Source organism: Rhinopithecus bieti, unplaced genomic scaffold (assembly GCF_001698545.2).
Source record: "Rhinopithecus bieti isolate Rb0 unplaced genomic scaffold, ASM169854v2 scaffold_81659, whole genome shotgun sequence".
In the NCBI taxonomy this organism is placed as follows: Eukaryota; Metazoa; Chordata; class Mammalia; order Primates; family Cercopithecidae; genus Rhinopithecus; species Rhinopithecus bieti.
Window position 1 is genome coordinate 1,697,563 of NW_016837762.1, and position 18,212 is coordinate 1,715,774.

Consider the following 18,212-nt stretch of genomic DNA (forward strand, 5'->3'; position numbering starts at 1 on the left):
CCCAGGAAATCGAGTCCAGCCCGGGCAAGATAGTGAGGCCCCCATCTCACTATCTTAGCTGGGTATGGTGGTGCACGAATGTAGTTCCAGCTACTTGGGAGGCTGAGGTGGGAGGCTCATTTGAGCAGGGGAAGTCAAGGCTGCAAGGAGACGTGATCACACCACTGCACTCCAGCCTGGGTGCCAGAGTAAGACCCTGCCTCCAAATAAATAAATAAGTAAATAAAAATATTAGTACCAACCTTTAACGCCACTCAACTGATTGGTATACAGAAGTGTATTTGCTTGATTATATTTTGTAAACAACCGCCAGAATATAGATTCCTCCTTTGAGCACAGTCCAGTCACGGTGTTCTTTAACTCTTCCAAGTGCACCAAAGCTGACAGGATACAGTCTAACCAACAGAGAGCATGAGCATTTTTCCACTGGACACATAAAGTCTGGGGAAATGATGTACATTTGCTCTCCAATGGCATTTCCGGTTTAGATGTACATCCTTCATTTTGAGGGGAAGGTCCGTCAGTTCCAGAGACATCAACTGTAGCAGGATCTTTTGTAGTAGCCATGTCAACAGTATCAGCTTCCAAAATCTCATTTCGCTCCAAGGAATCAGCTGTCCTAATTGGATTCTGTTGACCACTACTATCAGGTAAGTTTGATGAGCTTTCATCATATACTTCTCCATTATGCTTGCTGTTCAAAATTTGTTCACCATCAATAACAATATGATTTCTAGTCTTTTTGGAATTTGCTAAAAGAAATGAATCTTTATAGCTGCTTTCCAAACTTTTCCTTTTCTGAGGCTTATGTGGAGTGTGACATTCTTCTGAATCAGGAGAAATTAGGTTATTAAGTGATTTAGAGCCCAAAGGATAGATGCACTGGAAAATAAAATAAAATGATAAAATGACAAAATTCAAATAACTTCGTTTTATAGTTTTCATATCATGAAAACATGTATAGAATTTTAGCATTAATTTGATGACAGGTTATATTTATACACATAAATTTGAAAAAATTAGAGACAAACTACTTAATCAAAATTTGGCCTCCAAAAGAATTTTCAGTTTCATTTGAACAATCAAGGGTTTAATCTGAGTTACACAAGGGTAAGCTAATAAGGAAAACATATTTTGCTTTAATAAAATCAATGTTAAGTGAATTTAAAATTTTCAACAATGTAAAGAAACACTCTACAATGAATGTTACTCTTTTGGGACAGACACTACATTACACTACACATTTTAAAAGTATTTTCAAATTAAAAGTGCATGGAGTAATTTCTATGTTTCCTATATTTTGAAACTGAATATGCATCTCAGAGCACTGCTGTTTTACATCTTTATTGGGTTTAGAGTCCAACTGGCTGAATTTTAATGACTTCATCAAATCTTACTGTGCATTAATACAATTTCAGTCAAATAACAAAAATGTAAACACATCACTAAAACAATCAACGGATCTTTCCTAAGTTTAAAAACTACCAGAATATTTTCAATAAAAGATCTGCTTTTAAAATATGCCTTATTTTTCAGGTGGGCATGGCAGTACACTCCTGTATTCCCAGCTACTTGGGAGGCTGAGGTGGGAGGACTGCTTAAGCCCAGGAGTTGGAGGCTGCAATTAGCTATGATTACCCCACTCTATTGCCCCAGCCTGAGCAATAGAGCAAGACCCTGTCTCTAAAATAGTAATAATAATATTAAATTAATGCCTCATTTTACACAAGTATGGTAGACTACTATCTTGATGGCCCTCCTAAGAACTAGAGAACTACACCTCCTGGTAATTCATGCCCTCCTGCAGCCAGTCCCTGCACTGTACAGAGTTGGCTTGGCCATGTGACTAGCTTTGATGGAACATTAGCACACATGATATACATAGAGGCCTGATAAGCACTGGCTCAAGAGGACAAGCCCTTCTTCTGGAACACTCCTTCTTAGTCCCAGTTACCACACTGTGAAAAGCCCAGTTGGCCTCATGGAGAGAACCTCATGGAAAATAAGTGAGACCCCTGGCTGACTACTTGAGCTCAACTGCCAGCTAGTACCAACTGCCAGCCATGTGGACATTTCAGCTGTCCCAGCTGACATGGTATGATGTGAAAGAATTCCTTAGTCAACTCACATAATCATGTGAAATAATAAATGAAGCCACTAAAATTTTTTTTTGAGGCAGGGTCTGGCTCTGTCATCCAGGCTGGAGTATAGTGGCACGATCCCAGCTCACTGCAACCTCTGGCTCCTGGGCTCAAGAGAACCTACAACCTCAGCCTCCGAAGTAGCTGGTACTACAGGCACCTGCCAAGGTATTTTCTGTAGAGACAAGGCTTCACTACATGGCCCAGGCTGCTCTCAAACTCCTGAGTTCAAGCAATCTGCATGCCTTGGCCTCCCAAAGTGCTGGAGTTCCAGATATGAGCTACCATGCCCAGCCACCATTAAAATTTTTGAGCAACTAAGTTGCAAGGTGATTTGTTTCACACCAACAGGTAACTGAAATGCACTAAATCCGCTCAGATAGCATCTGCTACCAATTGAACATTACTCTCATAATACTGCACTTACTATGAAATTCTTTAGTATAAATGGACAAGTTCTAGATTCTTCTGACCTTCCAACTAGCTGCAGTCACCATCAACTAACAACCTGTCAACATTATGCTTTGAGATTACTTCCTAAGTCCTATCATATGTCAGAAAACTGAGAATCCTTTAAAAATAGCATATATGTATTCAAAGCATCATAAAAAGGTACATATACAAAAAAACCTCTAAAGCAGAATCTCGAAGAGATACCTGCACACCCACATTCATTGCAGCATTACTCCCACTACCCAAAAAGTGAAAGCAACTCAAACATCTGCAGATAAGTGAATGGATAAAGAAAATGTGGCATACACGTACGGTGGAATATTATTCAACCTTAAAAATAAGGAACTCCTCCTGTCCTTTGCAGGGACATGGACAAAGCTGGAAACCATCATTCTCAGCAAACTAACACAGGAACAGAAAACCAAACACCGCATGTTCTCACTCATAAGTGGGAGCTGAACAATGAGAACACATGGATACAGAGAGGGGAACATCACACACCGGCGCCTATCTTGGGGTAGGGAGGTAGCGGGGTAGGGGAGGGACAGCATTAGGAGAAATACCTAATGTAGATGACAGGCTGAGGGGTGCAGCAAACCACCATGGCACGTGTATACCTATGTAACAAACCTGCATGTTCTGCACATGTATCCCGGAACTTAAAGTATAATAAACAAACAGAAATACACTGGAGATTAAGCCTTAAAAAAAAAAAAAACAAAAAGTAAGGAACTCCTATCACATGCTACAACATGGATGAATCTTGAGGACATTATGTCAAGCGAAATAAGCCAGTCACAAAAAAAGGCAAATACTGCATGATTCCATTTATATGAGGTACTGAGTCAGATTCACAGAAACAAGAAACTAGAGGCCGGGTGCAGTGGCTCAAGCCTGTAATCCCAGCACTTTGGGAGGCTGAGGCAAGAACACCTGAGGTCAGGAGTTCGAGACCAGCTGGCCAACATGGTGAAACCCTGTCTCTACTAAAAATACAAAAAAAAAAAAAAAAAAAATTAGCCAGGCATGGTGGCATGCCCCTGTAGTCCCAGCTACTCAGGAGGCTTAGGGAGGAGAACTGCTTGAACCCGCAGGCAGAGGTCGCAGTGAGCCGAGATCGCACCACTGCACTCCAGCCTGGGCGACAGAGCAAGACTCGAGACTCCGTCTCAAAAGAAAAAAAAGAAACAGACACTAGAATGGTTGCCAGAAGCTGGGGGAGAGGAAAATGGGAAGTAGTTGTTTAATGGGTACAGAGTTTCAGTTTTGCAGGATGAAAAAAAGTTCCAGAGATCTGCTGCACAAGTGAATATACCTAATACTCCTGAACTCTATACTTAAAAATGGTTAAGATGATAAATTTTTTTACAATTTAAAAATCAAAACAAATTTTTTTAAGAGAAAAAAAATCCTGAGCTGAAAACGCTTTGTGAATCTCAAGCAGTCAAGATCATGGTATATGCATCCTACTTACACCTCTACTTTATTCAAAACAGTAATAAACCTTTGGTTCCAAAGGAATGTATATTTAAAAAAAAAAAAAAAGAACAAAACAGTAATAAACCATAAGAGGCCCCAGAACTGCAAAACTTAGTGATTTCCACCCACACTCTTTGCAAGTGTCTTCACTGACTTTTCTTTATATAATCTGTGCTCCCACCATAGGCCAATCTGGAATATAATTTGTCCTTGCCCTGATTTTCCCTTATAAATTAATGATTTCAGATTTTATCTTTATTTTTTCTTTTATAAAATTTTGTTGCCTCTTTCCACATGTTCTAAAGATTTATATTTCTTTATACCTGACTTGTTTCTATTTACAGTGAACAGTATCATTTTTATAACTAGAATAAAACTTTTAAGCTGTCTTCAAAAAAGTCATAAAAATATACACAAAGCATTAGTATTTTAGCCCAGCACAACCATCTAGTATCATTTAAAATCCAATGCTGAAAAATACCTAATCCTGTCTCTTTCACTGAGTTTTGGAGTAGCTTAAGCAAATTCCTGTACTTATTCTTGTGAAATAGAAGAAAGGAAAACATATCATGTCTGTCTTCGTTATATAAGCACATTATCACAGGTAGGCAAGACAAATTATAATAATAATGTATTCATTTATACAAATGTATGAAACAAAAAAGTTTTCTTTGATTACTTAACCTTAATGATTAAAAAACCTTTATTATAAATTTCATGGGTTTTTTAAAAAGACTAATAAAATGTTCCAAGTAACGCTGAATGAATAGACTACTCCACGAAAAAAAAAAAAAGAAGTTAAAACTTCCTACTGTTTAAAAACACTTGAGAGTTTCAATTTGGTATAATTTTGGACCAGTCTTGAATATTAGTGTTTTTCACAAATCAAGGAACATTTTAATGTAAAGACCTGATTAAAAGGGGTTTTCCAAATGGTTCTTTGCAATTTATAGCACAGTAAACTCCAAATTTTATAACAGAACTCTTTGGAAATAATTTGATTCAGAGGACTTATACAGGGATCAGCAGAGTTTACTGATAAAAGGCTAGATGATAAATAGATTTTATGAGCCGCATAGTCTGTGACAACTACCCAACTCTGTTGTATGCAAAAGAAGCCATGAACAATACATAAATGATTGAGCATGGCTATGTTCCGGTAAAACTTTATTTATGAACATTGAAATATGAATTTCATTTAATTTTCACTTATTATGAAAGGGTATTCCTTTTTGTTGTTGTTGTTGTTGTTGTTGTTGTTTGAGACAGTCTCCTCTGTCACCCAGGCTGGAGTGCAGTGGCTCAAATCTTGGCTCACTGCAACCTCTGCCCCTGGCTTCAAGCGATTCTCCTGCCTCAGCTTCCCAAGTAGCAGGGATTACAGGCACATGCCACCACACCTGGCCATTTTGGATTTTTAGAAGAGACGGGGTTTCACCATGTTGGCCAGGCTGGTCTCAAATTCCCGACCTCAAGAGAATCCACCTGCCTCAGCCTCCCAAAGTGCTGGGATTGCAGGTGTGAGCCACCACACCCGGCCCTTCTTTTGATTTTTTCTGGCATTTTTTCTTTTGATACTTTCCTAACCATTTAAAAAACATAAAAATCATTCCTTGCTTGTGCATCATACAAAATGTTTGCTCACCCCTGGTGTAAAGCAATCTACTTCATAAAGTACACTGGGCTCTCATTGCTGACTAGAAATTAAAAAAAAATAATAAATTACTCACGTTCCTTTTAATATTTCCAAAGTATATACTTAAAATTCTTGATAATATATTTTTTGCCTTACCACTTAAAAAAGAATGCTTCCAAAACCAAAAGTCCGGGCCAGGCATGGTGGTTCACGCCTGTAACCCCAGCATTTTGGGAGGCTGAGGCAGGTGGATCACCTGAGGTCAGGAGATCAAGATCATCCTGGCCACAGTGAAACCCCATCTCTACTAAAAATACAAAAATTAGCTGGGCATGGTCGCGCATGCCTGTAATCTCAGCTACTCAGGAGGTTGAGGCAGAAGAATCTCTTGAACCATGGAGTTGGAGGTTGCGGTGAGCCAAGATCGTGCCACTGCACCCCAGCCTGGTGACAGAGCAAGACTCCGTCTCTCAAAACAAAACAAAACAAAACAAAAAAACAAACAAAACTAAAAATCCATGTAGTGCATCTAACTTCAACAGCCAAAAACCTACCTCCTGAGGACTAGGACTTCTCTATTCTTACGGTCCTTATCTTCTCCCCAAAACCTCGCTCTTCCAGGTCTTCCCAGTTCAGTAATTAGCGATTCCATTCTTCTAATTTTTTAAGCCAAAAATCTTGGAACCATCCTTGATTCCTCTTTCCAACCCCATATTCCAATCTTTCAGCAAATCCTGTTGGCTTTACCTTCAAAGTATAAATAAACTCCAACCATGCCTCAACACCTCTGCCACCACCCTCTACCCCAGAATACTGCAACTGCCTTTGACTAGTCCAAAGGGAAAAAAGCTTTTTTTCCTTTCTACTTATCAATCTAAATAAAAAGAAAGAGAGAGGAGCTTTTAAAAAGAAAGTGACATTTAATCAGGAATAAAGTATTCCAATGGGAATACACATGCCATAGTAAACTGTGTTCAGGGAGGTAAGGGAAGACAAAAGGTTTTAAAAGGAAAATGAGGAGGATCACATACTTGTTTTGAGATAATTACCCTTGGCTACAAGGATCAATAACAAGGATGACACCAGTCCATGGGTGGACCAGGCAGTTGTTGGGCAGATGTTCTTGCAGAAGTATCTTCTGTGTAAGTGATGACAGTCTGTGCAAGGCTGTGGTTTTTGCAGTCTTTTGGGATATTTTGGTATTTATGCATGAAAGGTCTCTCTTCATAGCCTTTCCTGGCTCTATTTGTCTTTTTTCTTTTTTTTTTTTTTAAATAGAGACAGGGTCTCACACTCTGTCATCCCGGCTGGAATGCAGTGGCACAATCATAGCTCACTGCAGCCTGGACCTCCTGGGTATGGGACTGTGCACCTGTAGTCCCCCTCCCAAGTAGCTGGGACTACAGACGCACACCACCATGCCCAGCTAATTTTTTTTTTAGAGACAAGGCCACACTATGTTGCATAGGCTGGTCTCCATTTCCTAGGATCAAGCAATCCTCCTGCCTGCCTCAGTCTCCCAAAGTGTTGGGATTACAGTTGTCAGCCACTTGCCTGACCAGGCAGGAATTTTTTTTTTTTTTTGGAACACAAATGACTCCATGTGGATTCTGACAATTTTCATATATTCTATCCTCCCAGCACACTTTTGTGACCAGAGGTGTGGGGGCTTTTTCCCCACACCAAGCAATTCTCCAGAGGACACCAAATGGGTATCCTATAATCCAATTCCATTTTGATGTTATCTACCTAGAGACCATGTCAGATCCTACAGGTTGAGGGCTCAGTTCCACGACTCCCTCCACTTCAGATGCCAATCCCACATCCAGAACACCAGTATATCTGACTGACTGGCTACAAAGGTTCCCACTCCCGCTTCTTGGGCATAACTAGTTTGCAAGGACAGCTCACAGAACTCAAACAAACACTTACGTTTATTGGTTTACCCTAAAGGATATAGATGAAGAAATGAGTAGAACAAGGTATGGGGCAGAAGAGGTATGAAGCTTCCCCCTTCCTCTAGGCATACCACCTCCCACATGGCACCGGCCCCGCCAGCAACCCAGACACTCATGGAATCCAAATCTTGGTATTTTTATACAGCTTAATCTCCAGCCCCTCCACTCCTCTCCTGGAGGCCTGTGGGTGGGGCTAAAAGTTCTCACTCATTATTTCTCTAACCATGTGGGCTTTCCAGCTACTTGCCCCATCTGAGGCTATCCACGACTGCATCCTAAGTCACCACATTAGTATGAACCCCAGTGTGTTAGCAAACAGGCTCATTATGAATAACAGGACACTCTTGTCACTGGGGAAATTCCAAGAGTTTTAGCTCTGTGACAGAAACCAGAGGCAAGGACCAAATATAATTCATATTATACTATAACTAATCTCCCTGCTTTAGGTCTTGCCCATTACATATATTTTCAACAGTGTAGCCACAGTAATGCTTTTAACACTGAAGTCAACTTATGTCACTCCTCTGCCAACATCTCTGCCATGGTTCCTGGTTCCACCCATAGTAAAAGCCAGAAAGCTTACAATGGCCTATAAGACCCTACTTGGTCCAGCTCCCCCATTATTTTTCTGATCCACCTTCTATCGCCCTGCTGGTTTCATTGCAGTAGCACGAATATCACAGGCAGCCTCCATTCTCTCAGGGCCTCCCTGGAACTTGCTTCCCCTGCCTAGCAAGCTCACTGCTCTTCACCTCTTTCGGCTTTTGCTCGAATTTCACTTTCTCATTGAAGCATTGCCCTCACCAACTTAATTAAAATTGCAAACTCCCCCTACTTTGGCATTCCAGTACCTACTGCCTTATTTTTCTCCACAGCACTTTTATCACATGACACAGAAGCACATACTTGTTTATTGTCTTTCCCACTCTACGACATAACCTCCTTAAGGGCAAGAAATTTTTGTTTTATTATTGTATCCTAACATTGTATCTGGAACAATGCCAAACAGTAACACTCATAAAAAAATTATTGAATATATGCATAAAGAAATTTATATTTGTAGACATGCCTGGGATTACTTTACTTCAAATTATACCCAGCATAAGTATCTATTAACAACCACGTGATTAAGTCTAGTATTTTCCAAACCTGGCTGGCTGATGATCAGACTCATCCTCAAATGTTACAAAACCACAGAATTCTGGGCCAACTCTACTGAATCAGCATCTGGGGTTGATACTCAGAAATTTATTAAAAGCACTCTAGGTAATTCTGATGAACTGTTAATTTTTTGCTGGAATAAACAGATCCAAAATTAGAAGTCTGTATTCCAACCACAGCTCTGCCACTGTATCAGGATCTTATGTTCCTAAACCCTCTGAAATCCATCTATTTTCTTATTCATGAAATAGGAATACAAATCCTGCAAAGTTCTGAGAATTAAATGTGTATGAGACAGTCTCATAAACTGCCAAATACAATAAAATGTGGAGTATTATAGAATTTAATGAGCTGCTATATAAAAGCTGTACCAGTGGGTACAAATTACTGTAATTTTAAAAGCTATTTAGAGCTTCTAAAAGGGTCTTTTAGAATTTACAAGATTCTATGCTCTATTTGGTTCAGAGTATATATACTGGTTTTAGACTAACCAATTTCCAAAATAATCTTCCAGGTACATTAGAGATTCGCAACTTTTCCCATCAGTTGCAAAGATAAACCAAAGAGATGCAAGAGTAACTACTATATGCTAATAGCTAACAAGGACCTCCAAAAGGTTAAAAAAAAGAACGTGAAATGTATTTTCTCCTCTCTCAAGTCAAACAGCAATAAAAACAAAGATCTTTATGCAACCAGGGAAAGGTAGGTGGAAAATAACATTGTATACCAGACAGACTTAGAAACTGAGATTACATATTAAAATCCAGCCTCAAAACAAAAAATGAGTAAACTTTTAAAAAAAGAAAAAAGAAAAATCTTATATATACTATATAAGATTAATACTTTACCTGCAGATCCTCACACAAAAAGATAGATTCTTGAAAACTAATTCGGTAAGTCTTTAAGGCTTTTAACTTTCCCTTCTCTCTACAAGCAGGGCAATACCCATCTGATGGAACTTTAGCTGAATCATAATTCTAAAAGAGAAATAAAGCAAATTAAAATATAGACATTCCTAGAATATATCAAAATATTAAAAGTTAGATGGAAAAGTAACCAGAAAAAATTATAATTTTCTATTGCAAGTATCCTGGCAAGATATTTTCAATATGGCAAATAAAAGAAATGCATATAAGCCTTTAAATACAGCTATTATTCCAAAAAGAATTATGTTATGGTTTTAAATATTAAATGTTAAATGTTAAGAATAGCATCAATTTTATTTGCAAGAAAAAAAGTAACATCAACTACCAGGCAGAATTTATGTACCATATTTTCAAAGAACAGTAAATCATAAGGTCTATGTTTTATTTCCACTTTCATGTATCAATAAAACACAAGAGAGGTAAACACATTAAAACAATCTTTCGCCATTACTGTAAGATTTCCGTGGAAGACACAATTTTTTAGAAGTTAACTGGTAACATCAAAATTGAATTTAAGTCTCAAAATACAGAAAAAAAAAAAAAAAAAAAAAACTTTGCACTCAGGCAAAAAATAAGTTCACTAACTTTTCCCAAATACCCCACCATGTGGAGTGAAGATATCCCTATATCAGTCCCTGGTCCAATCACTGGCAAACCATTTCCAATCTTCGGAGAATCCATCATTCCGAGTCATTGGCTAATTTATGTCACTTGAGACATGTCAATATCACTAACGATTTTTTCAATGAACCCTGGAAAAAAAAAGTCAATAAACAATTAAATAAAAATTCTATTTACTACAAAAAAGAACCATGCTATTTTACAAGACATATATATTAAGTAGATTTTGAGGGCTATATGTCCTGGAATAAATATATTCTAAAATTATAATCTTGAAATGAAAATGATACCTACATTTACAAACCTAGCAAATTTGTGCACAGAGGGCAGTGACCAGTTTTCATAGCAGACTCATTTGTGAACAAATTAAATAAAACCTGTAGTACAGGTAGCTACTATTTAAGGCAAACTATATTGACCAGAATTTGAAAACCTAACTTCTTAGACTCTATGTACACTTTGAAACAAATATGCCAGCATTATACAGAGAAAAACCCCAGATCCGTCGTGCCACTATCTGACAGGAACAAAAGAAACAATGAACCATCTATTCCATACATTCCTATTGTTTTCAACTACCAAGAACATGAATACTTCATCAATTGGGAAAAATACTACAACACTACTTATTAAAAGCTGCTAACAAATTATTATTTGTAAATGATCTAATTTACACCACATTTAACTTCTTTTGTTATCAGAACAAAAATATAAACACCATCCTAGTACAAATTACATTATGTGGCAAGCTTGTTTTGAGCTTAGTCCCATGGCGTAGAACTACATTTAATAGAGTAAAAATTATGAGAGACCGGAGCTCAGTGTAAGCAAAAAATAATTAAGAGTATTTTAATTGTGGGTTTACAATTATAGGAAAATCAAATACAGGAGACCTTTAGGGCAGAGAAGAATTACCACTTAGCAGAAATGTTGTAAAATAATTCTAGGCATAAGTCTTTCCCAAATCCGAATCCATGATTCTATGACAGCCATCTCCTGGGAATCGATGGCTCATAATTCACTTTAAAAGCTAATTATGCTATTCTGGTTCAGCTATATAAACTTCACAAACCTTTCAAGCCAAGGAATAACTTCAAAAATAAAAGTGCTTTTTAAAGAAAGTATCAGTGAATCTTAATTTTCTATTCCTGAAGAAATAACCATAAGACAGCGTTTCTCAACTGCAGCATCACAGATAACTTTGACCAAATAATTGTTTATGAAGGCTGTCCTATGCACTGACGATGTTTAGCAGCGTCACTGACCTTTACCCTCTAGATCCAACAGCCAAAAGTTTCCTGACTTGCCAAATGTCCCCCGGTAGGCAAAATCACCCCTTCTGGTGAGAACTACTGATGCTAACTTTTTTCTTTCTTTTCAGGCACAGACAACTTATTACCCTTTGGCTGGTTCTATTTATAATCTACTTACAAAAGGGAACAATGTAGGAGTCAAACGTCCATGGTTCCTGCTTTGCAGGCTTTGTACCTGCGGATGTTGGTTCCGAAACTTACTTGTAAAATTAGTTTCTTCTAAGAATTAAATGAGATAAAGCATGTAAAAAGTTTAGCACCTGACAAATTAAAGCTACTATTTGGTGCTCATGTTATACTTCATTCTGCGTAGAGAAGCAGTACACGTGCCATCATTCTGCGGTACTCTCAAATAGGAAACTAGTAGGCTATGGACCTTGAATAAACTGTTTTTGATGAAAATTTCCAACTATCTGAGGGAACCTAGAAAACTTTCTCAAATCAAATGGTTTTCTCTTTGTCTCTCTCAATTATAAAATATAAAGAGCCTCCAAATCTGCTCTCCTGATTCCGTCACCCAACATTTCAGCGGGAAAAAGATAGGTTGGTGGTTGAAATCCTGAATATATAGAATCCCCCAAAAGAAAATTCATTTACTACCAGAGGTTTATTTGCCATATGGGGGACATAAAAAAAAAATACCAGAGGTGGGCTCCCCAGGTCTTCTTTCAAATACAATTTAATTTGACTTACATACAAAATCCCGGGGTGGATTTTACAAGTTAATTTGACCCTAAGTAGCTGCTCTTCCTCCCTTCAAAAACAATCTGCTCCTCCTTCCCATATTTCACTTAAATGTGGGCGTCTCCATCCTTCGAAACACACAGGCTAGAAAGTCTGAGTTGTTCCCTATTCCTTATTTCCCTCTTCGCACAGTAAGTCACCAAATTCTGTGGACAGTTCTGTGGAAAGGTCTCAAATCTCTACCTCTTTCCCTTCCATATCACTGTCAAAATGATGCCTCCATAAGATAAGTCTAAGCCTGTCAATGCTTAGCTTAAAATTCTCTATTTACTCCAGCCTGATTACAGCAAAGTCCGTCAAAACAGCCCAATATAACCTAAAGTTAGTACTATGACCTAAAGCTCATTGTACTGTGAAAACAACCCAGCTTTCCAGTTCTATCTTCCTCAGCTCTACTTCACCCCCAGCATCTTTCTTCTAATATCCCCTTTTCATACTTCTGTGGGCCACTTATACTCCAGAAGCCTTAATGTGAATTATTAGCCAAGCATGAACCCAGTTATATAGCACAATGAAAGTGTCAAGCTGGCCCTGGGAATCGCAGAAAGTATGCAATTAAACTTAATTCACACTCCTGTGTGCAAAATGGAGAAACCCAGGGAAACAGCTGTTCGAAGAGCGGGCCTTATACCCACCCATTTGAGCTTGCCGAGCGAGTAGGCTCGGCACGTGAACTGTCAAGAGCGAGGCCACAACCGACCTGGAAGCCGAGGAACAGGGTCGGCTTTCTGCACCCAGCCCTGTCTGGTACCAAACCCAACTATCTTGAATCAGAGACTAACAGCACCAAAGGAGGTAAGTTTCAACACCCAACCTAAGAAGCCCCAAGAGGCGCAGGGTCCATTAACCCTGCCCAACTGAACGCTCGTTGGAAAACGAAAACAAACTCTGGTTTCTCTTCAGCGTTCACCTCTCTGAGCCCAAACGGATCTGTAAGTCCAACTCTATACTTTAATCATCAATCTTTCCCACTTGAACCTCGTCCCAGCCCAGCCCATCCTTTCAGCGCGCCGACTACCCCATAGGTCATCCCAGCTCTGTCTCTTTTCCCAATTTCGAGAGCGGAAAGAAACCCCTCCCTCTTCTCCGTTACCTGCCGCGGGCACTCCCCTTCTTGGTACCGGGTCGATCGGAACTCTGGTTCCAGCTTGATCTCCACCCTAGTTGCAACGTTCAACCCACGTTCCCCTCGGACTGCTCCTCCCCCACTCGCGTCTCCACTAGGAAGGCGGCTTCCGGCTTCAGTCCGCGGCAAAAGAGTCCTCCTTCCTGCTGCACGCAGGGCCTGAAAGAACGGATGCGTGGCGGGGAAGGTGAAGACGTGAGCACTTCCGGTCGCGCTCCGCAGAGGCGTGGCTGTCCGCCCTGTGGCTGCAGACGCAGTTGCGACTGCGGCGACGAGGAGGGGCGGGGCCGGTGGTTGTTGAGCCCGCCATGTGTGAGTGGCTGCGTTTGGGGAGGCGACGTTTCTGGAAGCTGCTGGAAAGCGCCCGAGTGGCGGAGGTGGCGCCAGCGGCCAGGGGGTGGGGCGTGATTAAAACTAGTGCGCGGCCTGCTGCGGAGGGATTACGCTGAGGAAAGAGACCGGCTTCTGCGTCGCTGTTCCGTGGTCCGCGCGAGCGTGATCGGGAGCCGCTGGGCCCTGGGGTGACCCGCGGAGGTGGGAGAGGGAAGGGCTCCCGAAGCTGGCGGGGGTGCCATGGAGCCTCTCCGCCGGCGCGGCCTTCACAGCTGGGTCGCGCTGGGCATCCGTAGTCCGCTCTCCCCAAGCCTCGGTGGAGCCGAAGCTGCCACAGAGTGCATGTTCACAAAGGGTCATCACACACGGAGCTGCCCCTCCCTGTCTCCCTAGAGCCCATCTTCGAGGCCAGGGGCTTTTCTACCAGGATTCTGGGGTGTTTCTCCTCCTTTCCTCCCTCCCAGATCTTCTCACGGTAAGGGGAGCAGCGAAAGCACAGGGACTTTGCATTCCACGACCCGTTCTGACTAGTCAGCAGCCGTTCTGTCCCTGCTGCACTAATTCCAGCTGCCCTGCCTTGTTTTAACTTCAGAGAAAGGGGGAGTTCTCATTTGATAAGTTTAAGCCTCTGCTTTCGTAGGAAGGTCATGTGGCTTAAGGGACATCGTGACCGCGTATGCTATTTCTGCCTGTGCATTCTAAATCTTGGGGGCAGCATATTCCAGAAGTCCTTTTGGTCGATTGGTTATGTGTCCTAGGATAACATTTTGTAGTTTCAGACCATTTCTTTACAGACTAACCACAATTGGTATTTTGGAGTGGGGGGTTTTTTAGTCGTCTCAAACTAAATGATTATATTCTGGAGTAACGTTGATAATTTGGGTAGGGTGGTATGGAGGAAACAAGTCTCGTGTGGAATAAATTATTTAGTAAAAAGGATTTTAGTTTTGGGTACTTCTGAATGCAAATGGCCAAGGAATCCAGCAGAGTTTGTTGGGGTTTCTCCAGACAAAAATAGGCTGGTTAGTTTACCTTTATCTGTTGCTTTACTAGATTATTAATGTATTTGTCTAAGATCTAGCTAGTTAGGTTTTTCTTTTTTATGAATTGTGATTAAAATTGGAGAAAGGAGTGCTTGCTCCTGAAATAGCCAAAACTCAGAGGGTGGTTTTCTTGCTCACCACTGCTACTTCCATTTTTAGAATGGAATACACTATTTGTAAAAAACAAACTTGCTGAGTATTAACTCATAAATTGAACAAAACAATTGGTTCAGTTAAAATACATCTAAAATTGTAAGACTGCAAAACAGCATCACCAAACTGAATTATGTTTTTTAAAACATTGTCTGCAAAGTTGAATTTTAGTCTTTTAGTGTGAATTTGATATTTTTTCAGAAAAATAATTAGTAACAGAAACAAAATGGAGGTGGGGCTTGAGTTGTAAAGAGAAAGGAAGGGATTTTAGTGTGTTCTGTGTTTTCGCTCTAGAGCTACCCTTGTAAAAGGTAGTACAAGACTCACAAGAACTTTGATACAGGAGATCAGCAGAAATTGACTAGAAAACAAACCCCTTTCGTTTATATTACAGAGTAACGGTCCGAAGTTGAGAATAGTGTATACCTAGCTCCTTATTCCTATATATTTGAAATGCTTTTTTCTACGTATCCTGGTCCTAGACAGAGTGCAGTACCTTCCAGTGGGATTAAAGCTCATTGCCTCCATCCGCTTGTGAGCAGTGTGGGACAGAAATTTTATTGACCTATTTCCAGTTATAAACTCCTGGTTTAAAGGGAGGAAGCTTTTATTAAATTAATAACTAACGAACAGCTGCAGTAGTTCAGTGCTGTATGATTAGGATTTTCTTTTTTTTCTCCCCCTCATTTTAGCCACTCACGATGTCAGCTCTTGCGCCTTCTGCTAAGTTAGATTCCTTAACCACAGTACAAGTCTTTGGCCCAAACCTGGAATATAAAAGCTACTTGCTATGATTTATTTTTCTAGTCTCATCAAAAAGATGAGAGTCGAAGTGACTGGCTGTGCTTTCTAGAAGCACTCTATGAGTACAGTCTGTAATCCCACATCTCAGACTAACATTCAGAAAGCTCTGAAAACCAAAAGCTTTTTAAGCTTGGCAATAAAATTCATTTGGTAGCAAAATACGACCTGAACTATTGAGAAGTTGTATATAGTCTTTATCCCATGTGTTTTACTGAAACTATATTAATATGTTTGATTATGGGGTGCTGCCCTTGCCCCCTGGTATGTGGGATGTTATATATTGGTTTATATACCTTGTAACACTTAAAAAGTTGTATGAAATTCTTATTTCTAAAACACATCCAACACTTGGGTTTTAGTTAAGGAATTGTAAACCTGTATTCATATTTTTGGCAACACACTTGTGCTATGCGTGTGTATATTTAAAAAATGAAGACATTTTAGTTCTTTCAGTAAATTCAGATATTTAGAATCTGAATTAGGATAGAAAAAGTACGTGTATCATATTGTGTATCTGTCATATCGTGCATCTATCATATTGTATACATGCAATGATAGAGGTATGCACAGCACATTTGTAAGTTTAGCTGTATAGTGATCCAAATAAGAAATTAGTAGTTTCAGGGCTTAAGGTTGGTTTATACTTTAGGCTCTAAAATTTAGATAAAACATGACAACTCGGCCGGGCGTGGTGGCTCACACCTGTAATCCCAGCACTTTGGGAGGCTGAAGGGGGTGGATCATGAGGTCAGGAGTTCAAGACCAGCCTGGCCAAGGTGGTGAAACCCCGTCTCTGCTAAAAAAAAAAAATACAAAAATTAACTGGGCACAGTGGGAGGCGCCTGTAATCCCAGCTACTCGGGAGGCTAAGACAGGGAGAATTGCTTGAACCCCGGAGGTTAAGAGATTGCAGTGAACTGAGATCACACCACTGCACTCCAGCCTGGGCGACAGAGCGAGACTCCGTCTCAAAAAAAAAAAATGACAGCTTGTAATGTAGCCCAAACTTACTTGGTTCTGTTTTGCCCATAGAAAATGAGAAGATGGTATGATAATAGTGTAAAGTTGATACTGGAATATCTGACATCTAATCCCATCTCTTCTGCTGTGTGACCTTACGCAAGTCACTGAATTTTTAAGGTCTCAGTTTACAGATCTATAAAATGAGAAGTTAGGAATAGATGGCTGTCTTAAGGAAAGTTCCTTAGAGTTTCAACATTCCATGTATGGGTATTTACTCTTAGAAGTACTGCCTACTTCAAAAAGTTTTTCCTACTAAGGGTGTGATCACATTTCGTCTCAAACTGCTGTCTTGCTGATCTAAACTTTTCATTTTGTTCATAGGAAACACATTTATTCACATGGTTCAAAATTCAAAAGGTAGAAAAGGATACTCAGTGAAGTCATTTTCTGCCTAGGAAGCAACGAGTGCTACCAGTTTCTGGTACATTTTTCAGAAAAATTTTACATATGTGAGAGCAAATAAATTACTATATTTATTTTATTTTTCTTCCCCTTTTCTATGTAAATGGTACATACCATGCATGATGATTATGTACCTTATTTGTTCACTTAACCTTAAAAGTTGTTCTGTTATTATTTAAGGTATTTCCTTATTTTTATGGCTGCATAATCTTCCATTTTATAATGTACCATTATTTCATCAACCCTATCCTTTTGAACATTTAGGTGTTTTTTTTTTTCAGATCTTTATTAAAGAGCATTGTGCAATGAAGACCTTTCTACGTACATCGTTCTCCACATATGTGAATGTATTTGTGCCCTAGCCAATGGTACGGCTGGGTCCTGTCTACTTTGACTTATGTGTTCTCTATGCCAGTATTGTATAGTGGAGTCAACACCCTATTGACTCTAAAGTAAGCGTATGAGATAAATCACGTCACCTGAATGGCTGTTTTTTCATGTGAGCACTGATAGCATGTATGTACATACATAATATACATATGTATGTATATGAAGCAAGTAGATTATGTGTAGGGACTTTGTCCTAAACAAACAAACAAATAAATCTTCTTTAAACACTAAAATCATGCCACTGAGCAAGATTTACCATGAGCGGCATGTGAGAACAGAAATGAGTGATGTAGCAACAGGTTTGTTCTTTCCAGCTCATGCTTATTCCAAGGCATGTACTCTGTTAGTACTCTTAAGCTGATATTTTTATTTAAAATTTTTTGCCAAGCATATATGGTTGAATTTGTGTAGCATGCAACTTCTAGATACTTCTACTTTACCAGTAAGAAAACAAGGTGTAAGGCTAGGCACAGTGGCTCACACCTGTAATCGCAGCACTTTGGGAG

General features: G+C 39.7%; 1 protein-coding gene across 3 annotated transcripts in view; it reads right to left on the bottom strand.

Annotated features, from left to right (window-relative positions):
• USPL1 (ubiquitin specific peptidase like 1) overlaps positions 1-14,362 on the bottom strand; it is a 43,397-nt gene extending 29,035 nt beyond the window's left edge. Inside the window, exons 1-4 of one of the 3 annotated variants that reach the window (XM_017865900.1) lie at positions 13,526-14,362; positions 10,340-10,506; positions 9,677-9,805; positions 243-882 (exon numbers count right to left, since the gene is read on the bottom strand). In XM_017865900.1, coding sequence (XP_017721389.1) covers positions 243-882; positions 9,677-9,805; positions 10,340-10,438 — 868 coding nt within the window. In that variant the 5' untranslated portion in view covers positions 10,439-10,506; positions 13,526-14,362. Of the gene's footprint in view, positions 1-242; positions 883-9,676; positions 9,806-10,339; positions 10,507-11,806; positions 11,827-13,525 lie in introns of those variants that run through there. The other 2 variants (XM_017865901.1, XM_017865902.1) reach the window with 2 other exon arrangements.
• Positions 14,363-18,212: the final 3,850 nt, after the last annotated feature.